We start from the raw sequence: 22767 nt of genomic DNA on the forward strand, positions 1-22767 counted from the left end.
GAATTCTTTTAAATATGTCAGAATACAGATTTCTTCCTGGGGCAGTTAGGAAGTAACACCATGGGACAGACCTCATGGCTGGTATCCACTGGTGCCATGGTGGTGCTGCCTCGATTTCCATACAAAGGTCTGCCTTGATCCAAGGCTGTGGGATCACTCTTCCTCTTAGTTAAGGAAACATTCAGGAAAATGGTGGTGTTAAAATAGGAAACTCTGGTGGCTGAACTAGTTCCTATTTGCAGCACCTTACTCCTAGCAAGGCACAGCAGAACTGGTTTTTGCTCAACTTCTTGCCTTTGCTGTGCATCCTTGTGGGGCAGAGCTGCAAGGTTACCTGGATCTTCTCTCCACTTTCTTCTTGTCTGTTCTGTGTGCATGTAGGGGCTTCTCCCACAGCAAAGCAAGCATCTTTTAAACCAGTCTTCTCTCCTTTTTCCCCACATACTGAGCTTGTAGTCCCTTTCCTTGTCCACATGGCCACGTTGGAGGCAAAGAGAGTTGGGGGAACTGCTGGTCCTTTTACTCTCTGGCACTGTTAAGCCCTTCTGAGGCAACCCAGGTACTGGCTTGCACGTCACTAGTTAGCATAGATGGTGTGAAATTGTCTCTGGGTATGGAGGCCGGATGTCTCTTGGCAGCAGAGAGGTCAGGTTGCACAAGGATGGTTACGTTTGATGTTCCAGTTCGCAGAACAAAGCAGCGCTTGCAGTTTGTTGCACACAGCCCCATCTGTGCTGCTCCCTGCACTCTAAGAAATGAGGTGTGTTGTGTGCCAAACTAGGCACCCAGAATAGGTGTCTGTTTTTCCCTTCTGAGCTCACACATCTGTCAGATGGGGACTACACCACCTCCTCCTTCTCCGAGATACTGGAGAAGATTCAGTTCAGTCCTGTTTGTTCAGCCCTCAGACTCTGTCGTGACAGGCAGTGTTGAAAAGCTCATGAGGAAATTAATAATGCTGCCTCTGAGCCAGGCTTGAGCAGCGTGCAGGAAATGAGGCATGAGAGCCGGGGCTGAACAATGAGGAGAGAACAAGGTAGCAAATAGCTGCTGGGTTGGGGAGCATCATCGTCGCAGGCACCGGTGGAGGCCAAAGTCCCTGCCTTTGGACACTGGGCTTGGAAGGAAAAGTGCTCTGCAAAGCATTTACAGAAGAGGGGCAAATTAAGAATGCTGTGCCAGCCCTGAATTTGGCATTTCCTGACTGGTGAGTGCTTGACTTTGCAGCTAATCTTTCCACACTGTTTTTGGCATATAATTATGAGGTGATCTAATCAGTGCTTGTCAGACATGTGGAACAGCAGGCAGGTGCAGGCAGGAGAACCCCCATGTCATAGGCTGAGTGCTCCAACCACTCTATGTGCATTCTGAAAGCAGGTCAATAGATCATAGGATGATTTAGATTAGAAAAGACCTTTCAGATCATTGAGTCTGGCTGATTCCTTCCATTTCCAGCTGCTCTTATCTTGGGCAGAGCGTAGAAGTGCCTATAAGGAGAAAGAAAGGGATGAGAGTCAGCAGTGGAAGAGGAGAGCATGCATTTACTTGATTCATAAAGCTTGGGACATCAGAGAACCCTTCATCCTGTAAACAGCCCTAGCTGTTGTCTTGCCTCTTGCAGGCAAGGGGGGCTGCAGATGACAGAGCTTTATATGTACATATACACACATACACGGTTTTTGATCTTTTTGTTGAACTTTTTCCCCACCCAATATATGTACAGTATTGCACTGCAGTTCCATCAGCACTGTGCTGGTGGAGCATTTTGATGTTATCCTGATCTGAAGAGTGTCTGGGGTCTGCCAAGGTTTTTGTACATCTCACCAAAGCATTTTAAGCAAGGGGGAAGGAAAATGCAAAGGGCCCAGAAAAAAAATCCCAAGAAAGCCCAACAGTTGAAAGCCTTGTTGCTGCATGGTGCTGTGCAATTGGAAAAGTAGCCATTATTGATTTGCAATGGTGGAGCCAGCCCAACCAGCAGTTTGAACCAGTGCCTTTAAGCAGCCTCTGCATCTCTGTGTTTGCATTCCACTGAAACAGGTTCTGGGTTGTATCCTCAGGCACAGGTTCTGCTCTGTAGCTGAATTAAGGCCATGCTTTCAGAAGTATTTCAGGAGATTCAGGCACAGGTGCCCAGTCTGAGGTGTCCTGTGCATGCTTTTCCAGGAGGGTAACACCTCTGCAAGTCAGACCTCCAATTAGGGGCCCAGAAATTCTGTTTTGTTTCTTCTTACTGTTTCTTGTTTCCCACTGATGAGAGCTGGTCTGCACCAGCAAAGGGCAACGCTCAACCTTCTCCATGCACAGGGTTACAGCTCTGTTGAGAAAGGGACAGCTGAGAAAGCCCTTCCTGCTTGTTCCTTCTAGACTAGCCTCAGTGATTCAAGTGCAGAGCCAAACTCTGGTCCTGAGTCTCAGTGCCACTGTGGAGCCCTGCTTTGCAGTGGGTATCCATTAATGATGCCCTCCAGTTGTTTTATGCAGCCAGAGCTGAGTAGAGCATTCTGCAGCATAACAGGGCCTGGGAGGCACCGTGTCCATCCCTGCTATCAACTGTGCATCATTACAGAGGTGGCTTTTTGCAGGAGCTGGATCATTTTGCAAGCACAAAAGCCATTTCTCTCCTTCTTAGAATTTTGTGTAGCTAGCAAAGGGGCCTAAAGCTGCCTTTGGTAGACACTCCAGGAATTTTCAGGAACGCAGACAGGGCCACAACACTGCCAGCTCTGCTCTGAAAGCTTTGCCCATGGGAGAAAAAAATGTGAAGTTTAATTATTTTGTTGATAGGAATCTCCCATTTTACAGAAATTGTCTTTCCCTCCCCTTCTAGCCTTGTGCTTTCTTTCCTTTTCTCCTTCTAGCTTGCTGATGTACAAGGCTTTCTCTTTTCTATAAGGAGGAACAACTGGGTAATTGAAATGGAACACTAGTGATGATTTTTTAATCTGAAAGTCAGCATTAATTAGTCAGGTCGAGTGTAATTAGCTTCCTCATCTGTCACTGCCTCTCCCCAACTTGTCAATGACTTTCCTCTATCCTAGATTTCACTGAAAAAGAACTTTTGTCACCTGGGAACGGCATGGATGTTTTTCCTGGCTGGGGTGCAAGTGAGTGACAATCCCTGCAAGGCTGTTGGGATCTGAGCTGGATCCCACTGGCTGCAGGCAAGAGCAAAATTCTTTACTTTGCCCAGTTTTCTTTACCTGTCCCTGACCTGGTGAAAGCTATGCTTGCAGCAGCACCCTAAATCTGAGCCAGGAACCTTCTTTACAGGAGGTTCTGCCACTCTGTGGAGTCCTGACTGCTTTTGAACCAGCAGGGAAGCCTGTTTGCTTTGGAAGGGGCAGAGGGAAGCCTAAGAACTCTGAATGCCTATCCCAAGGGGCTGGATCAGGGCCTCTTCTCTAAAGAAATGTATGTGGGGCTCCTAGGGCATCTCTTATCCTCTGTTCCTTCCATTCTGGAGCAGAAGTGAGGCAGAGCTTTGAGGGCTGCAGGATTAGGTCCACTGTGCCTATCCTGGAATTGAAAAAGTAACTGGGCCATGCTTCAGGGCTGGGAGTCCCTGGGTAGTACTGGCAGTGGTGGAGGGAAAACAGGCCAGTGCCCAAGTAGAATTCAAGCAGAAAAAATGCATTTCACTCCCTTCTGGCTGATTTCAGGGTTTATCTCCCATGCCGACTCCGTTTGCTGTGGTTTGGGGTTGGATAAGCTTTCATCCTGACCCAGGCAGGATCTGACGAAGGCAGTAAAGCCAGACGAGTCCCAGGGGCAATGCTAAGTGAGCTGTGTCTGGCTTTGCAGCCAAATCATGTGGTAAACTCTCTTTTGAAGGGAGTTCAGAGCCACGGTGGAACTAGGGCAGGATGCAGGCACGTGCTTACCCCACATGCAGAGGGAGGCTGTCACTGCTGGGGACAGCACAGCCTCCCTCCCTGCCCTTGCTTCTGCCTGGACCAAATCTTGATCCTTCCCTGACTCACTTCTCACATGAGTACAGATAATCTTGGGGCTTTTCCAGGATTTGCTGTGCTGGGGTCTGTACCAGCAGCAGAATTTGTACCAGTGCTAGGCTAGAGAGCAGAATGCCTTGGCGTGAATACACTGTGGGTGCCCATCTGCTACAAGCTGGATTTTGCAGTCACTATGGGAGTGGATGGAAGAGCCAGAGGGAGATGCCTGAGGTCTGATCCCTTCCTTGAGTTGAGGATTTAGCTCTTGGTTTAAAAAGCAGATATGATTCTTCCATTGCTGGCTTATTGCTATCTCAGTCTCGTTTCCCTTTCTTATCACGTGCAGGCTCTTCTGTTTCAGGATTAGAATCTTCTCCCTCCTTCTTCTCAGCAGCTCAATAAATGGGAAATTATTATGGCTCTTTACCTCTCTTTCTAAAGAGAAAATAGCTATGCTTCAGCAGGTCTTGCAGTAGCTCCATCCTGTTGAAGGAGAGCCCAGGCCAATGGGAGACAGGGCAGCTGGATGGAGTGGAGGTGACTGTGTGTACACACCAACTGCACAGGGCTAATGTGAGCTGAAAGGCTTGGAGGCAGAAAGGTGATGGTGCTTGTCAGCCCAGTGATGGATTGGAGTGAGACTGGCCAAGGGCTGGTGTGCACTGGGGATGCCTGTCTGCAGATGTGAGTAGTGTAGGGGGAGCTGGGGCTGGCACTGCACTGGGTTTTGGGAGAACTGGTGTGAACACATAGAATGCTACTGCCTTGGAATTCTGGATGCTCTGTGGGGAGAGTTTGGGCATGCAGAGTGTGGGAGGGAAGGCAGGACTGCAGTAAGGAACAGCTGGGGAAGGATTTGTATGCAGATTGAAGGACCAGGGAAAGCCTCCTCCCTGGCATGACAAAGTAAAGCTCTCTAAGCAGCAACAGAAGATCACATGGGTATGCATGGCCATGAAGCTGAGGCAGAAGAGCACCTGCAGACCTGCAGTGTTGTTTGTATGCTCTTGGCTTTGCCCCAGTGCTAAAGGCTTGGCTAGTGATGCTTGGCTGTTCAGGGAAACTTTCAGAAGCTCCCTGGCTGTTTAGGATTCTGCATCCTGAATATTAAAGAAATATCAATGGAGTCCAAACCCAGATAGATTTCTCCTAACCTTTCAAGACTTGAAAAGACCCCTGCTTTGCTTTCTTCTTGCTAACAGCCCTACAAGTGAAGGGGGAAACAGCAGAGTTTTGTGAGCCTCCCTCTCCTCACCCTGTCCCTGAGGGGAGGAGGAACAAAGGAGGATTGACACACACAGAGAGAAGTATGTTCTAGAAATATTTGGGGCACAATCCTGGCCATAAGCACCATTCACTACAGGGAAACACAGCAGAGTTTTGTGAGCCTCCCTCTCCTCACCCTGTCCCTGAGGATTGGAGGTCTGGCAGAAGAGGGACTGTGGCCATCTGCCATCAGTGGTCTCCATCTGGTTTGGCACTGTGAGATTGCAGAGCAGGGGGTGGATTCAGCAGAGGCTTTCACATGCCCTTCTGCTCAGCTCTCTGAAGCCTGGCTGAGCTGGGTGAGCCAACTGCAGGAGCCTAACCCCAGTGAGGGGTGGGAAGGTCCCCATTCTCACACTGACAGGAAGGGTGGGATGTTTCGGGACCAGATCAGTTGCAGATTAAAGCCACTGATCCACATCCCTGCTTTCCTTGGGTGCAGGAGCAGGGAGGATGGAGCTTGGAGTTTCCCTGTTGCCCACAGGCTGTGGAATGCTGAGAGCACTCTGCCCAGCCTGACAGCACAGATGGTGTTGAACCCAGAGTGAATCCCATGGGAGCTGCTGTAGCTCCCTTGAAGTCCCTGCAAGCAGAGCCACAGGCATCACCCAGGCTGACCAGAGCCAGGGACATTGTTGTGCCACTTGCTCCTTGGCACAAACTTCTGCCAGGGAACATTTCTGCCCCATTGCTCTTCCTCTTGGTCCCTGTTCAGGCAGCAAGTAGGCTTTCTGAGGACCTTAGAGTTAAGGGGTGCTCGCAATTCATCTTCCTGCCCTGTTAGGATAGAAACACTGGTTAGGAGCAGAGCTCATAAATTGCTTCTGGCCAGAGTGTAAATGGCTTGCAACTGTCAGGGACAAGTAAGAATCTGAAGCTGTTCATCCACTCAGTGATCTGGGGCTGCTGGGCTTTGCTGCTGTTAAAAGCAGTGACACTTTAAGAAGGACATCGAGACACTTGAACATGTCCAGAGAAGGGCAACAAGGCTGGGGAGAGGCCTTGAACACAAGCCCTATGAGGAGAGGCTGAGGGAGCTGGGGTTGTTTAGCCTGGAGAAGAAGCAGCTCAGGGGTGACCTCATTGCCCTCTACAACTACCTGAAAGGTGGTTGTAGCCAGGAAGAGGTTGGTCTCTTCTCCCAGGCAACCAGCACCAGAACAAGGGGACACAGTCTCAAGCTGCGCCAGGGGAGGTTTAGGCTGGAGGTGAGGAGGAAGTTCTTCACCAAGAGAGTCATTGGTCATTGGGATGTGCTGCCCAGGGAGGAGGTGGAGTCACCGTCCCTCGAGGTGTTCAAGAGGGGATTGGATGTGGCACTTGGTGCCATGGTCTGGTCATGAGGTCTGTGGTGACAGGTTGGACTCGATGATCCTCGGGGTCTCTTCCAACCTTTGTGATACTGTGATACTCCCATGGTCTGAGCTTTGCTCTCAGGGACCATCACTTGTATCTTCCTATCTTGGAAGGCTACCACACAGCATCCAGGAGAAAGTCTGAGAACCTGTGGGTGCTGGCAGCTCCCAGGATCTCCTTTACTGCCTAGCCCTGTGTGAGCTGAACAGGGAGAGTTTCCTCATTCTCATTCCGTGAGGACAGTAACTGCCTTTGCTTCCTCATTGTTCCATAGGAACTAGGAAAACCTTCTCCTACAAGGGCAGAAGGAAAATAGGGCTGTCTAGCCACTTCTCTGCCCGCTCTGGTGTTGAACAGGAAACTGGATCAGGGAACTTGAGGGTCTGGAGCAGTCTCTCATGGATTTCTCCCTGAACATTGGTGTGTGTGTACAGGTACTTCTGCTTCTGGGTCTGTGTGCACACAGGCACACTTGGTGGGAAAGATTAATGAGACTGCATATAGCTGGGGGAAAAATTTATTGTCAGTTGTGAGGAGAGGAAGGCAGGGTCCCTTGCATTTTTCATCTGGTAGCATGAACTGTTCCTGTGCACGAGAACCAGGTTAGCTAATTAAATCTTCCTGCTACTGCACTCTGAGCAGCATACTGTGAATCTCCTGCCGTCTCCATGCGTGGTGTTCCTGGAGCCCTGCAGAGCCCTCTTCTGTCAGAGCACTGAGCTCTGGGACTGTAGTTTGAACTTCTCCCCTCTCTGGTTTCTCTGCCACAGGGTGTAGGATACCCATCTTGAACCTGCACGTTCAGTGGCTGCAGCAGGTCTGTGGGGTCTTGCTTTGCTGCTGAGGATGCAGGGCTGAGAGGGCTGGAGTGTGCTGTCCTCTCCAGCTCTGCTGCAGGAACCCTTTGGCAGCTGCTGTGGATTCCTGGCTGTGCCTGGTGACACCATGTGCTGGGCCTTGCTGACTGCTTTCCTTTGCCCCTTTGTGCAGGCACTGGACATGGACACAGAGGATGACCCATTGTTACAGGATGCCTGGTTAGATGAGGAGGATGAAGATGTAGCCTTCACCCCCCGGAAGAGGCGAGAGGGTGCTCTGTTGTGTGGGAAAAGCCCCTGCAGAGTCAGGTCCCTGCATGTCACGCTGCCAGTGTCTGGCTTCTGGAATGTTGTTGGCTGGGTATTTACCAACCCTTACTGTGCCAGCTTCATCCTCTTCCTGGGCTGTGCCATCCCTGCCGTGCTTGCTATTGTCATGTTCCTCCACTACCCAGCCCTGGACATCGACATCTCCTACAACGCTTTCGAGATCCGCAACCATGAGTCCTCTCAGCGCTTCGATGCTCTTGCCTTGGCCCTCAAGTCCCAGTTTGGGTCATGGGGGAGGAACCGCCGAGATCTGGCTGACTTCACCTCTGAAACCCTGCAGAGGCTCATCTTTGAGCAGCTCCAGCAGCTCCATCTCAATGCTTCCCATCTTGGGGTCAGTGCCCGGGTGAAGCGCAGCACCCCAGAGAGCAGGATGAGCTCCCCCAAGCCCCAGGCCCACCTGAACCCAGGAAACAGGACTGCCCGGAGTGGGAGGGGTGCCCCCCGCTGGGACTACTCCAGCACTTACATCAGTGCCAACACACAGACCCATGCCCACTGGCGCATCGAGCTCATCTTTCTGGCTCGGGGGGACTCTGAGAACAACATCTTCACCACCGAGCGCCTGGTTACCATCCACGAGGTCGAGCGCAAGATCATGGACCACCCTCGCTTCCGGGAGTTCTGCTGGAAGCCCCACGAGGTCTTGAAGGACCTGCCCCTGGGCTCCTACTCCTACTGCTCCCCTCCCAGCTCCCTCATGACTTACTTCTTTCCCACTGAGAGAGGAGGGAAGATCTACTATGATGGCATGGGACAAGACCTTGCTGACATCCAAGGTGAGCTGAGGGCCCCGGGTGGGAGCTGGCATGTTTTAAGGCCTGCATCTCCTGCAAGTTCAGGCAGTCTCTTGCTGGTGTGCAGTCTTGTGCAGAGAGGAAGATGCTGCCATGTTGTGCCTTGAGGAACTGTCTGTTATGTGCTAGGGCCCCTTTTCAACTCTTCCACCAAAGCCCCTGCAGCCCCAGTCCCAGACCCCAGAGATGAGCAAGGGGGACAAATGCAGGGCACTACTGCAAAGTACAGATGATTTCTACTGGCCCTTGTCCCCAGCAAATGACTGTGGTTAACTACAGGCATGTTAGATCTTAAACAGACAACAGAGATGAGCTTCCCTTCACCACAGAGCAGATGAAAGAGGTCTGTGGGCTGCTCTGGAGCTTGAAAGGCAGCTTGTGAGTCACCAGCTGTAAAGAGTCTATAAGGAGAGGAGGAGGAAGGCCCTGCCACCTCCTCCCAGCTCTGTACCCTGTACTGTGCCTGTCTAGTACAGCAGAGGCTCTGAATGGTGAGAAAGGGGTGAATCATGAGGAGTCTGTGGGTGTGATGTGGCTGTGGGATGAAGCCTCCATCTGTCTCCCAAGCACAGGCTGCAGACGATAGCTGTCCAGGAGCCATACAGGGAGCAGGCAGAGAATTAACTCCATTTGCTCCAGTGTGGGTAGCCAAAGGTAGTTCTGCTGCTAAAATAGGAAAGAGAATAGTTTCTGTGTCTTGTGTGAACTCAAGGGAACTTTCATTTCAGGGGTAGGCAGGTAGTGCCTCTTACTGAGCACTTACTCTGCATCCCTCACACCATCAGGTGGCAGAAATACCAGGTCAGAGCAGAGCCAGGACTTCTCACCTGCTATGGGTTTTGTTTGGCTCTTGTGCTTACCAGTGTGATGGAGCAAATATTGGCCTGCTGAAGGAGCACTAAGTGCATCCAGCAATGTTGATGGGGATATTGTGTGCACTGCTGCTCGAGGCAGCTGTGGTTCAGATCACATCCCTCATGGGGAACTGCCTGTAGGCAACATCACAAGCAGACTCACAAAGCAGAAGTGGAATGTGAGTCCTTGCAATCCAGCTTTTCCCTTGCTCTCTGCAAGGCAGCAGCAGTCAGTGTCACTCTGATGAAAGACAGGATCACTCCTGGTTTCCTTTTGTCAGACTAGACCCTGTGCCTTGCCAAGTCAGCTAAGCAGGATCTAACAAAAGTGGTGCTCCTTTCTCCCACAGGGTCCCTGGAGCTGGCCATGACCCATCCTGAATTCTACTGGTATGTGGATGAGGGCCTGTCTGCTGAGAACAAGAAGAGCTCTCTGCTGCGGAGTGAAATCCTCTTTGGAGCACCACTGCCCAACTACTACTCGGTGGAGGATCGCTGGGAAGAGCAGCGCCACAAGTTCCAGAACTTTGTCATCACCTACGTGGCCATGCTGGCCAAGCAGTCCACAAGGTGAGGCTCTGTGCAGACAGGGCAGGTGCCTTGCTGGCAGTGGGTGAGAGCAGGAAAGGCTTCTGGTCCACTTAAGGAGTGGATGGAATAGGTCCTTCAGGGTATAAAAGCCTCAGGGTTCCAGCTCTGGTCTGATAGTCCTGCAGCATCCATTGTCACCTGGAAGGCTCAGAAGGCTTGGCATGCCAGCTTGGACTGAGGGTCAGCCTCAAACAGTGGCCACAGACAAAAGAGAAAAAGCATGGCCTTTGAAGATGGGCTCAGGCACAGTGCTCTGAATGAGGGTGGGGAGCATATGCCAGAAAGCCACTCATATGTTTCCCTTTAATGTCACTTCCTACTGCAGCAATGTGCCAGAGACATCAATAGAGACAAAGACAGAAAGCCAAAGATTGTATCTGGTGCCTGCCTTTCCACTCAGCCCCTCTCTATTCACTTCTATCTCACAAGTCCAATTCCACTGACTCCCAACAGAGATGCTTCTCTGCCTTCCTGGTCTGAATTTGGTCCCAGATGGTCAGATGCAGGGAGTGAAATGGGCTGTACTCAAGACATCAAGCTGCGGATCAAAGTCTGCTTTTGCTCATGCCAGGGTAATTCCTTCCAGAAGTGTTTGCCCTTTGTATAGAGACATGAGGAGGGGAGTTTCAGGGCAGGAGAAGTTTCAGGAAATGCTGCCTTTTTTCACCACCAGGTCTGTATGACTTTGTTTGAATAGAATCTCAATGGTGTGAGAGGGAGACAGTCAAGTAGAACTAAAAGAGTAGCCCAGTCTCCAGCCAGCTGAGGGAAGGAAGTGGGTCCCAGTGTCAGAGTACCTGCTCCACTGCTCTGAACCCCAACAGCTCCCAGAACAAAGGGACATCGATATTCAAAAGCAGACTGAAATGCAGCCTGCTTCTGCCAGCCCTGCAAGCAGACAGCCACAGAGCATGCTCAGCACTGGGCTGGCAGAGCACACTGCAGTTAAAGAGAGCTGAGGGGGAATTGGCGCCAAGGCTTGATTCTGAAGCTCAGGTTTCTGATAGCCTCCTGTGGTGCAGTTATTGTACTCCTGGTTAAATTATCTGGAATTACTCTCTCTCAGAGCCTGCTTTCAGAAGCAGAAGCTGGTAAATCATCTGGTTTCTGATAAGCTCTCACTCTGCCCACATCCGCTGCTTATTACCTTTGTACTCAATAATAAACAATGATTAGGATTCCAGATTGGATTGGTTTGAGGGTTTCAGGAGCTGTCTGTTAGTGCCAAAGACCCACCATGCATGGGAGGTATTTAAAAATATATTAGATGTGCTCTTCACTTTTTCTCCTTTCTGTGTGAAGTTCACCTCCAGCAGCAACCTTGTTCAACCTGCTCTCACCACTGAGCTCTTTCCTCAGAGAACTGCAAAGGTTATGGCAGCAGTGACCTCCTTTGGCTTTGGGGGACACACTGTCCTTCAAATCCCCTGGTTCTACTGTCTTTACACTCAACTGCCTACTCCTTTTCCTTCCTTCATATCTTCCCACTGCAGCAAAGTCCAGGTGCTCTATGGAGGGACAGATTTGTTTGACTATGAAGTGAGGAGGACTTTCAACAACGACATGTTGCTGGCTTTCATCAGCAGTAGCTGCATAGCTGTCTTGGTCTACATCCTTACTTCCTGCTCAGGTAGGCTGTAGTAACAGCTGCCCTGCTCTCACCCACATCCAAACGTGCTGTGTCTGTGTAAGACCCAGGAGAGGCTCTGGTGCTCTGATACCAGCCTGGCTTTGTGCTACAGCAGCATGCAGAGGGTCATGCAAGTCTGATTCTGCAGAGCAAAGATTTGTGGGCATGGTTAGGGGAAGGCTCACAGAGAACAAGAATAAGATGCAAATTCCCATCTTACCAGTGCTGGCAAAGCTGATGTCATTTCGTGGATGGGCCTCATGGGAAGGAGTCTGCAAGCTGTGCTCTTACAGCCCTGAACTATTCTCTGTCACCAACACACTCCAGAGATTCAGTATCCCAACAGGGCAGGTGTGAGGTTTCTGTTCTCCCAGAAGATGGCCAACAGGATTATCTGCTCCATGTTCCTTTCCTCCTCCAGTGTTCCTGTCATTCTTTGGCATTGCCAGTATTGGGCTAAGCTGCCTGGTGGCTCTGTTCCTGTACCACGTCGTGTTTGGGATCCAGTACCTGGGAATACTCAACGGTGTGGCTGCCTTTGTCATCGTGGGGATCGGTAAGCACGTCCTTCCTCAAAGCTACCTGTGCTGCCTTCCGTAGCTCCAGCCTGCAGGAGAGGGAAAGGTGATGGTGGCAAGTGCAGACTGAATTGTCAAGCCCTGTCCCTCCATTACTGTGAACTGAAATTATTTGCAGGGCAAATGTTGAGGTGAAATTAGATTTTAGCACGTGTCCCTGCTGTGAGCAAAGTGTCCAAGTCTCCTCCCTCTCTTCCCAGGGGTCGACGATGTCTTTGTTTTCATCAACACCTACCGCCAAGCCACCCACCTGAAGGACCTGCGGCTGCGCATGATCCACACCATCCAGACAGCCGGGAAGGCCACCTTCTTCACCTCCCTCACCACAGCTGCAGCCTATGCTGCCAACATCTTCTCCCAGGTATGCTACAGCTTTGGCATTTGGGGCTTTCTCTCTCTGCCAGAGGGCTGCCAGCACCATGTTTCTGGCCACTCCTCCAGCACAGGGGTGTCCTGGACTTGCTTGCCCTAAGAGGGCTGTCCCTTGCATGCTCTGAGGCAGTGGACACTCTCCCTGTATCAGCCTCCAAGACAATATGTGCCAAGGATGAAACAGGATCCAGTGGTTGTCAGGCTCCAGCTCATTTCTTTATTTGCTGGGCTTGCTGACTACCATGGCTGAGGTCATCATGTGCTATTCCCAAGTTCTTCCAGATAACTCTGTCCACACTGATGTCCCTCAGTCTCCTGCCCCAGGTAATCCCAGCTCCATGTTCTCTCTCTTCATGTAGATCCCAGCTGTGCATGACTTTGGACTCTTCATGTCACTCATTGTGTCCTGCTGCTGGGTAGCTGTGCTCTTCACCATGCCAGCTGCTCTTGGAATATGGACCCTTTATGTGTCCCCAGTAGAGAGCTCCTGCCAAACCAGGTGAGCCCTGGAGCCTCCTTGTGTGGGTGGGAAGTTGTTGTGGAGCTCACTGCCATGGCAGTGTGCAAATCCCTGCCCTGTGCTCTCAGTTATGTTCATAACCCTCAGGCACCTTGGCTTCGCCACTCCTTGTTAGTCTCTAACAGAAGGGAAATTTACCTTCTGCCATTCCAGATGGGAGCAAAATGGAAGGGTCCCAGCATATGCACAGGAGCCTCCCAGAAGCCAGACTCTGCAGTGCCAGTCATGCCTCTTCCCTGAATCCCATGGAGTACTGGAGGAATTTGTGTCCTCAGAGCATTTTCTGCACAGCTGAATCCTTAGGCTGTGGAGGCACAAGCGCAGTGAGGCAAACAGATCAGCATTGCTCCTGCCTGTGAGCAGGAGGAAGGCATGGAGATTTGTATTTGAAAGTCAGCAGACTTCCCCTTCCCCTGCTCTTTAGCCTGATTGAATTCATTAGCAGGGAGATGAACTGCTGAAAGTGCCGTCACTCAGTGCCCTCTGTTCATGGCTCAGCCCTGCACTGTCTCTAGCCCAGCCTGCTGCCAGAGCAGCTCAGCCCCTGACCTCTTCAGCACTTAGCAATGGAAATGGTTCATGGCAGAGCCTGTTGCCTTTCCAACTAATTGGAGCAGGCTGTTGTTGCTCTTCTTGTCACTGAAGGAGCCCACTGATAACTTTGCTGCATGTGTGGCTTAAGACTCATGCCTTTGTTTCCTTCCTGCTGCCACCCAGCTGTAGCCAGAAGTGCACCAAAAAGAGTGCCTTGCACCTGGCTGAAGATCTCTTCATTGCCTCAGAGACCACCTCCAGAACAGGCAGAGAGACTCTTCCATATCTGGATGATGACATCCCATTGCTCAGTGTGGAGGATGAGCCTGGTATGTGCCTGCTGTGTAGTGCCATCAGGGGGACCACAGTTCCCTGGTCATCTTGCAGCTCTTCCTGCCACTGGTCCATGCCTGTTTCCCTTTTTTCACTCTTAAGCTGGCCATGGTGCTGCCACAGGAGGTTGTAGGAGTCTGAGCTCGCTAATGGTTGTAAGCTGCTTTGAGCTCTTCAGTGGGTATTGATATTTGCTTTCTAACTACTTTAATAGTCCTTCTTAATCTAATGAGGATTGTACTTTCTTGCTGGAGCCACTGATAGTGACATGAATGTAGCCATGAAACAGCCCATCCATAGCAGCAGGACAGTTCACCTTTGAGTAAAGCTTTTCCCTCTTCTCTGCTATTCAGAGCAATGCATTTCGGAGGCACACAAGAGAATTGTTGTTCTCCAGCATCACCTCCTCTGAGCATCTGCTTTGTCATGGCAAGAAGAGGGCAGTGACTTTTCTGAGACCAGGAGATAATCCTTCTAGGCCTGATCAGAGATAAGGGTGCTTACAGGGACATACTCTGTAATACCTGGTTTTTAAAACTTGCTGGAATCTCCTCCTTTTCAAACCCCCCACCACCAGTGGAATTGTCCTGGGCAGTGGAAAGCTTTCAGGCCCAGCAGCAAATGGGAACTGGATGCAATGGATCGATGGCTGAGAGCCTATTGATCCCACAGCAGTGTGCAGACCCTCTTGCTGCATAGCAGGCTCTGAGCTGCCTTTGAGAGGCAGGCAGGTGAGCTCCATAGTGCAATGGTAATGGATGGAAATAACTCCTTCCCTTCTCCTGGGCAGAGTGAACAGCAGGATGCTTTTCTCCAGGGGCCCCAGGGTGTCAGGTAGCTTGTGAAGAAGCAAAGCAGCCTCTTCCAGTTGAGTCAGCATGGCAGGCACACTTTGACCTCATGACAGAAAGTGCCCCTTTCTCACCTATAGAAAAGAGAGCAGATCCCTAGGCATCCTTGAGCTGGAGTGGAGATACCAGAGAGGAGCCAGGCTGGAGGTCTGCTGTGTATAATTAGCTGTAAACAATACTTAGGGTGACAGGTTGGCTTAAAAAGCATGGAGTGTCCCTGTGACCTTATGGATAGTGTTAGTGGGATCTGGCAGAGAAGGAAAAGCCTGAGGCACAGGCTTTGAACTGAGCTATTTAGAAGTGTAGTTATCACATGGAAGTGACTTCACAAAGATGTTTCCTGTGATGTGCTGGGAAATCACTGCCTCTGCCTGGGTCTCACTCTGTCTCTTTAGAAAGAGTTGCACAGCACCTTGCAGAAGATTTTGTAAAGGAGAGCAGAAGGCAATGAGAGACATTCATGGCACTGAGTACTGAAGCAGCCTTTCATTTCTGTCTTTCTAGTCTCCCTGGAAATGGGGGATGTCCCCTTGGTATCTGTGATGCCAGAAAACCTGCAGCTTCCTGCAGAGAAGAGCAGCCGGGGTCACATGATAGCTCACCTGCAGGAGCTGCTGGAACGCTGGGTGCTGTGGTCTGCAGTGAAGAGGAGATGGGTGATTGTGGGTAAGGAAGAGGGGAGTGTTCCATCTGCATGGACTTTAGAGGGTTTGACAGCATCTCAGTCAGTCCCCCAGCCTTGATTACTAGTGACAAGAGACTGAGACAAGTAGATGACTGTGAACTCGGTGATAGGGTGTCCCCAGAACAGTCAGTCCCTAAGGGAAGTGCATGAGGAGCTCTGAGCCTTTTCCGTCCCTCTCCTGTCACTCAGAGCTGAGATGGCAAGTCCTGATGGGCCTTCCCTGGGGCTGCCAGCCTGTTTAGGGGCTGTCCCTTTTTCCTGTTGAAAGTATCATCTCTTTGCCACTCCCCTGCTGTCTGTGTCCTAAGTGCAGGATGCCTGCAGGGTCCCACACACTTACCTGGGCTTCTCCTTGCAGGGCTCTTTCTCCTTGTTTTGCTCCTGTCCATATTCTTTGCTAGCCGCCTCCACCCCGCTAGCCGTGCCCCAGTCCTGTTCCGGCCGGACACTAACATCCAGGTGCTGCTTGACCTGAAATACAACTTGAGTGCCGAAGGCATCTCCTGCATTACCTGCTCAGGTGAGTGCTGCTCCCCAGAGCACAGTGGGTTCAGACTGGCCTAAGCCCTGGGCTGGAGGAGCTGAAACATGAGGTAGGGCCAGCACTGCTCAGACACCACACTGGACATTGGATGAACACCCCTGAAGGGAGACACACATTGGAGTGGGATTCTTGAGCTGTCTGTAAGAAAGGAGTGTTTTGAAAAGTATTTCCTGCTTTGGCCAGGAACTGCCTGAATGATTCTGCTGAAGCAATTCCTTTTAGTCCATGGAAACAAACTGCTTCTACTCTGAAGTGCTGGCCAAAGTCCAGTGACCATCTGGGGGTCTGCAACTCTGTTCCCTGTTTAGGGGTTGGTGCTCAACAGCAGAGTCCATGGTGTGCACAGGGCTGGTGGATCTCTTGGCATGCTGTCCACCCTTTCATCCCTGACTAACCTTGTGGGACAGGTTTGTTTCAGGAAAAGCCCCACAGTTTGCAGAACAACATCCGAACCTCCTTGGAAAAAAGGAAGAGGGGCTCAGGGTCACCTTGGGGAAGCAAAGGGAGCATAAATGATGCAGGGCAGCAAGGTAAGTGGGGCATGATAATTTTGACCACACCTAGTCCCAGGGTCCAAGGATCCACTCAAGTAAAAAATACATCATCTGATCTCTCAATAGCTTATGGGCAATAATTCTCTCCAGGCCCTGCTCCTGAGCCCTAGCCAGGTACTAGATGTAAGTGGTGTCATTAGAGCCCCCTTCCTCTGCTGTTCTCCAGGATGCTGTCCCATAACCCAGGTGGCAGTACAGTATAGTGACAAATCCCTCTGGCCTGAGTCCAGGGCTAGGAGCTCATAGGTTTTGCATCCCAGTCCTGAGTCACCACCTTGCTGGCAGCTGTGAGGAGAGTAAATTCAGCCTGCTTTGAAGGAGATTTTGAGGATAAAAAAGTTATTGGGCCAGGCCCCAAGGTGACATGAATCAATAATCCATCAGGAATTACTGCAGCTGAGGATGTTTTTGTGAAACCTTTGAAGGGTGTGCTGCAAGGCAGAGGCTGTGCCTGCTGCCCAAAGGAGAAGCAGACCAGAAGAACCTTCCTCTGCTGCTGCCCACGTCTGAGGGATTTGTTGATTGAGAAGTACCACTAGCCCTCATGCTTTCTGTTTCCTTCAGATCTCCAGGGGACTGTGTACATCTCCAAGTCCAGAAGCAAAGGAAGACCAGCCATCTACAGATTCTCACTCAATGCCAGTGTCCCTGCTCCCTGGCAGATGGTCTCACCAGGAGACGGGGAGGTGCCTTCATTCCAGGTGAGTCAGTCCAGAGATGTTGGACCCCCTCTATCAAGAGTGCAGCATTCAACAGGTGAGCACAAGAGCCTTCTCCTGTCTCTTCATGGGGTACTAGGTAGCTCAGGATGAAAGCTGCAGGGCATTGCAGTGAGGTAGCTGTCACTGAGGGCGTTGTGTCTGGCATTGCTGAGCCCCACAGTGCCACAACACAGTGCCAGCACTGGGAGCAGAAGTGTGGGTGTCTGTGGAGATCAGATGAGGCCTGACATCTTCAGCTGAGCTAATAGAAGCTGAGCTAGTAGAAATTGCTACTGAGCTGAATTCCCACTGCCTCTTTCCCTCCATCCAGACACAGGGTGAGCAGGCAATGCTCCTTGAACACAAGGCCATACTGGACACACACCACCCCAGGAGGACTCACTTTCAGATGTCACTCACCCTAGACAGAGCAGCCACCTTTCAGCCTAGGCCACAGAGGATGGGGTGGTGGTGAGGAGCCCCATCACACACCAACCAACCCTGGGAAGGAGGCAGGCTGAGGGCTGGCTGGGTTTGTGCCTTCAGCACTCATTCTGTGTGGCTGTGCCTGTGCTCAGGGAGGAGGGGAGTGTGTGATGCTGATGTGCAACGGGCTGCGACCCCGTGGAGTTAAGTGTCTGTTTTCATTAATCCATTGCTTAGGTGTATAGAGTGCCTTTCGGTAACTTCACCAGGAAGCTGACAGCTTGTGTGTCCACAGTAGGGCTGCTTAAGCAGACGAGCCCCAGGAAGTGGATGATGACCACCTTGTCCTGTGACACCAAGAGGGGCTGGAAGTTCGACTTCAGTTTCTACGTGGCCGCCAAGGAGCAGCAGCGAACACGGTAACCTTCCAAAGTCCCCCAGAGCCAGGTAGCAAAACCAGCACAGCTGAGGGGCTGATGTGGGGCATCCAATGTCCAGGGCCAGTTCTGCCCTCAGTTGGTGACACTCATGGCCCCAGGACTTGCTTTGCTGTGGATGTGGCCCAGTTTTGCAAAGTTATTTTGTAGGCCCATCATTACTGTGCCAGAGGCTTGATAGGTGCAGGACTGTGACTGGGGGCTTCACTGGGTGGCAATGATCTTAGCCACTTGAACTCTCGGGTTGCACAGGCAGCACAGAATATGCAGTGGGTAGGGATCCAGGTCTGGAATTGTTCACCTTTTCCTTCTGTCCCCAAGAACATCTCCTTCCATGTAATACTTTGGACACCTTTTTACCACCCCTGGTCCCCCATAATAAATTCTCTTTGCCACATAGGAAACTGTATTTTGCCCAGTCACACAAGCCCCCTTACCACGGCCGAGTGTGTGTGGCTCCTCCTGGCTGTCTTCTCAGCTCTAGCCCAGACGGACCCACCAAAGGCATCCTTTATGTTCCCAGTGAGAAAGGTAAGCTGACAAGGACCCAGCCAGCCACGCTCATTCCAGAGAGCCAGACCTTTTCACACCACCTGATGTAACCAACTTTTGTTCTCTGTTTGGCAGCAGCACCCAAAGCAAAGCTGTCAGCCACTTCTGGATTTAACCCTTGCATGAACACAGGCTGCGGGAAGCCGGCAGTGCGGCCGCTGGTAGACACAGGAGCCATGGTGTTCGTGGTGTTCGGCATCAGAGGCGTTAACCGCACAAGACACCTGGACAACCACGTCCTGGGAGACATGGTACACACCCTCTGGCATGCTGGGCAAGCATGCTGAGGGCTGATGAGTGAGGGACAGGCTCCCTGGATGGTATTTAGTTAATCCCCACAGCCCAGGCAGCATGCTCCAGCAGTACAAACAGATGGAATAGCAGAGATGGTAGCACTGCGATGAGCCCAAAGAACATTTCTGTTTTAGCAAATTCACAAATAAAGGAGATCAGGAAGCCCTTACTGAAATCACTTCACACTTCTCAGAAAATCCCTTTCTGAGTGCAACATCTAACCTTTTAATTTTGAGTCTAAATCTGGCTTTCCTGAGGATTTTAGAAGCAAACACATCTTGAGCTCAGTATGAAAATTTCACTACAAATTCAAGATCCAGGGAGCTGATATTTTTCTACAACTGTTTATCTTGTTATGCAATATTAACATGGAAAATACAAATCAATTACTCTGAGGAAAGATTACTAAGAGTGACTTTTCTAGCAACAGCTTGTCTCCCAGATCTGATACCTGGACACATTCACAGGCTTTCCCCTGAAAAATTCTGCTGAGCTCTTGTCACTTGGCAGATGTGCTTCAGCTTTCCGCTGCCCTGCCTGTCTTCTGATCTGCAGAATCAGCCTTTGTCTATGTCCTCTGGAAGGGGCACTGCAAAATGCAGGCAGTGAGGTGGGCAGAAAGCTGGAGTTTCCTGCTGGGCACTGCTGCTCCTTGTCAGACCCTGATGGTTTGGGGCATGGCGTGGTGGCTCCTGTCACACTGTCTGAGCTTTTCTCTTTCTTTCCTTTTGAGGCGGTGGGGGCAGCATGAAAATTCTTCCTGGGTTACCTGGCAAGGCAAAGATGTCAGGTGGGGTTTTCCACCATATAACCTGTGGTCTCTGTAAACTAGTCCCACTCTGTATATCGGAGAGGACTTAGCTCCTACCTTCTTGTGCCAGTGGCTGTGTGTGTGCCTCACGTGTGGTGCTCTTGTTGTTGTGTCTCCTTGTGAAAGGGCAGCGTTATCTACGATGACAGCTTCGACCTCTTCAAAGAGATTGGCAACCTGTGCCGCCTCTGCAAAGCCATTGCCAGCAACACCGAGCTGGTGAAGCCAGGAGGGGCTCAGTGCCTGCCCTCTGGTAAGTAGGACCAATACCAACCACAGAGTCCTTGGGGAGAACCTGGGTCCCTGGGTGGTGACTGGTTCTCACTCTCCAGTCTGAGAAGTGTGGCTGCTAAGGGCTTTTAAATAGCCAGCTCCCAGCTTGATGAAGCAGGGAAAGGAGGCAGCAGTTGGTGGTAAATGCAGGCAGTGCAGGGCGGAAAAGTGTTTCTCAGCAGTCAGCTCTCCTGACCTGGCTGCAGCACAGCTCTGCCTCTTTCCACCTGGCTTAAGTTACAGCTCCCATCACCATGGGCCATTCATCTCATACTTCTATGTGTTGTACCAAGCATTTTGGGGATGAAACAGAGGGAGTGAGACAGAAACGTCAGACTTATTCTGCAGCTCTGCTTGCAGTAGTGTCTGAGCTGGGGTCTTCAGCAGCAAAAGGCAAAGAGTGGTGACTTCTTGCTGCCTCTTTTGCTCCCACAGCAGCTTTTCCCTTCTAGAAGATGCCCCTCCGCATACTTTCTGTGAGAAAAATGAGAAACAAAGACATTGGGCACGTTCTTCAGGTTTTAATCCAGTGAAGACTGTCATGGAGATACTTGTAGCACAAGTATTGCTTGTGATACACTTACAACATTTTGGACAACTTAATATCTTCTTGGTAGCTCCTGAGCAACCATCAAATCACACCTGATCTTGTGGTGAGGCTATTCATGGCCCCTGTGGCTTCACCTACCTAACCAGTGACAGTCTCCTCCAGCTTCAGAGGTCACAGGGTTGTGGAGCTGTTTAGGAAGTGTAAGTTGGCTTCAGGCCGAAAGCCAGTCTCATGCCTGGAGAAAATCCCTGCCAGGCTAGGCAGACAGCTCCTAAGCACTTGCTGTTTGTACTGCTTCCTGACAGCTGGGGACAGGCAGCAGTGGTAGTGTCAGTCAAGTGCTGATGGCACAGAGTGCCCTTTCAAGCCAGCAGCAGCTGAGGGCTCTAGTGCTGAGACCTCAAGGGTGTTGGCAAGTCAGAGCTGCAGGGAGAAGCAGCTGCTGACAAATGGGGCCTGCAGCTTTCTCATGTTGTTTTTCCCCTTGCTCCTATGTGCTTCCTTTCCCTGTCCTCTATCCCATGCTCTTTCTTTCTCTCCAGGTTACAGCATCTCCTCCTTTCTGCAGATGTTGCACCCTGAGTGCAAGAACATCCCTGAGCCAAACCTGCTGCCTGGACAGCTCTCTCATGGGGCAGTGGGGGTGAAGGATGGCAAGGTGCAGTGGATCTCCATGGCATTTGAATCGGTGAGCACATGGCATTGCCATCTATCCTTGTGACAGTGTGACAGAGGTTTAGCTCTGCTCTCTGCAGTGGTCCCCTTGATTTGCAGCCATAATTTAGTGTTTGCACCTTGTAGCACAGATGCCTGCACTCACAAGTTGCTGAAGTGGCTGCTTATGCCACACTTTGCTCTTACCAGGAGAGCTCAGGCAATGAGCTGGTGTCAGCTTTATTCATCTGCCACTGCCAGTTCTGCCTGGTGCTGCAACTCCAGCTGGCTCATTCTGCCTCTTCCCTTGCCAAGCATACCCTGCCCCAAAGAGCAGGACATGACAATAACATGTTCATCTTCTTACAGACAACCTACAAGGGGAAATCTTCCTTCCAGACCTATGCTGACTACTTGAAATGGGAGACATTCCTGCAGCAGCAACTCCAGCTCTTCCCAGAGGGCTCTGCTCTCCGACATGGTTTCCAGACCTGTGAGCACTGGAAGCAGATCTTCATGGAGATCATAGGCAAGTGACTGTCATGTTTCTGTCCCTGAGGAGATATGGAACACCTCTGAAACATCTGCACAGCACACTCTGATGGGCATGTGTTACATCTTCAGTCTCTTGCTGTGCAAACTCCTAAGGCCTGTTTCTGCTCCAAGCAGTGTAGCCTGTCAAAATCCTAGGCAAAATCCAGGGAGATGGATGGAGGGGTCCCTGCCCTGCTGATGTGAGAGGCAAAAAGTTGATCACCTGCTTTCCACTTTCATCCTCCCCTCCCCATCTCCCCCGTTGTGAGTTCCCTGCCTGCCTCATTGCCATCAGGGACACAGTGCCTCTCTCATCCCAGCTGCTGCTGTCCTGGGGCTGAATCAGCTCTGTCTTTAATTCCAGGAGTGCAGAGTGCCTTGTACGGTCTCGTCCTCTCGCTGGTTATTTGTGTGGCTGCAGTGGCAGTGTTTACCACTCACATCCTCCTCCTGCTGCCAGTGCTGCTCAGCATTTTAGGTAAAAACTCCAATTCCTGTGTGTTCAGCTCTCCCTTTGTCTGAAATCGGTGGGTTGTGGCACTGCTGAGTCTCTGGTGATTTGAACTGAATTGCTCTTGCTCTGTGTAAATCCTTTTGGCTTTCCAGGAGTGAGTCCTGATAGACCTAGGTAAGCAGGAGAAACTCAACAAATGCACAGGAACCTCATTGGGAAAGTAGATTTGTGTGTCTAACTCCCAGTGTGTTTTATCTACACAATCCCTTCTATTTGTTTAAATAAGGGGTTTAGCTACACAAATGCCATCCCTGCCTGTTATGTATAATAATGTGATTAAGTCCCACATGCTCTGAATAACAATTGCACTACTTCCAAGGATCTGCACCATGGTTTCCAAGCAGTGGGAGATTTTTAAAGCTGAATATTTTAGTGGTTTTGTTGGTATTGGAAGCAAATTTGTAAATAATTCCCTTTCCCTGGCTGGTGATTCGATGATATTGTGGTCTAAGTGT

At 50.8% G+C, this 22767-nt stretch overlaps 1 protein-coding gene across 2 annotated transcripts in view; it reads left to right on the forward strand.

Annotated features, from left to right (window-relative positions):
• The window catches only part of DISP3 (dispatched RND transporter family member 3), a 44790-nt gene that overhangs the window by 11045 nt on the left and 10978 nt on the right, over positions 1 to 22767 (forward strand). Inside the window, exons 2-19 of one of the 2 annotated variants that reach the window (XR_010989736.1) lie at positions 7566 to 8502; positions 9725 to 9944; positions 11459 to 11595; positions 12017 to 12151; positions 12374 to 12534; positions 12905 to 13044; positions 13783 to 13928; positions 15288 to 15449; positions 15827 to 15988; positions 16420 to 16542; positions 17131 to 17267; positions 17931 to 18112; positions 18531 to 18661; positions 18761 to 18933; positions 19914 to 20040; positions 21153 to 21298; positions 21634 to 21793; positions 22163 to 22276. Coding sequence is in view for 1 of the 2 variants with exons in the window: in XM_068158431.1 (XP_068014532.1) it covers positions 7575 to 8502; positions 9725 to 9944; positions 11459 to 11595; positions 12017 to 12151; positions 12374 to 12534; positions 12905 to 13044; positions 13783 to 13928; positions 15288 to 15449; positions 15827 to 15988; positions 16420 to 16542; positions 17131 to 17267; positions 17931 to 18112; positions 18531 to 18661; positions 18758 to 18933; positions 19914 to 20040; positions 21153 to 21298; positions 21634 to 21793; positions 22163 to 22276 (3487 nt within the window). In the remaining variant the exon portion in view is untranslated. Of the gene's footprint in view, positions 1 to 7565; positions 8503 to 9724; positions 9945 to 11458; positions 11596 to 12016; positions 12152 to 12373; positions 12535 to 12904; positions 13045 to 13782; positions 13929 to 15287; positions 15450 to 15826; positions 15989 to 16419; positions 16543 to 17130; positions 17268 to 17930; positions 18113 to 18530; positions 18662 to 18757; positions 18934 to 19913; positions 20041 to 21152; positions 21299 to 21633; positions 21794 to 22162; positions 22277 to 22767 lie in introns of both variants that reach the window. The other variant, XM_068158431.1, reaches the window with a different exon arrangement.

Source organism: Melanerpes formicivorus, unplaced genomic scaffold (assembly GCF_026170545.1).
Source record: "Melanerpes formicivorus ecotype bairdi unplaced genomic scaffold, bMelFor1.0.p_v2 SCAF_39, whole genome shotgun sequence".
NCBI classification, from domain to species: Eukaryota; Metazoa; Chordata; class Aves; order Piciformes; family Picidae; genus Melanerpes; species Melanerpes formicivorus.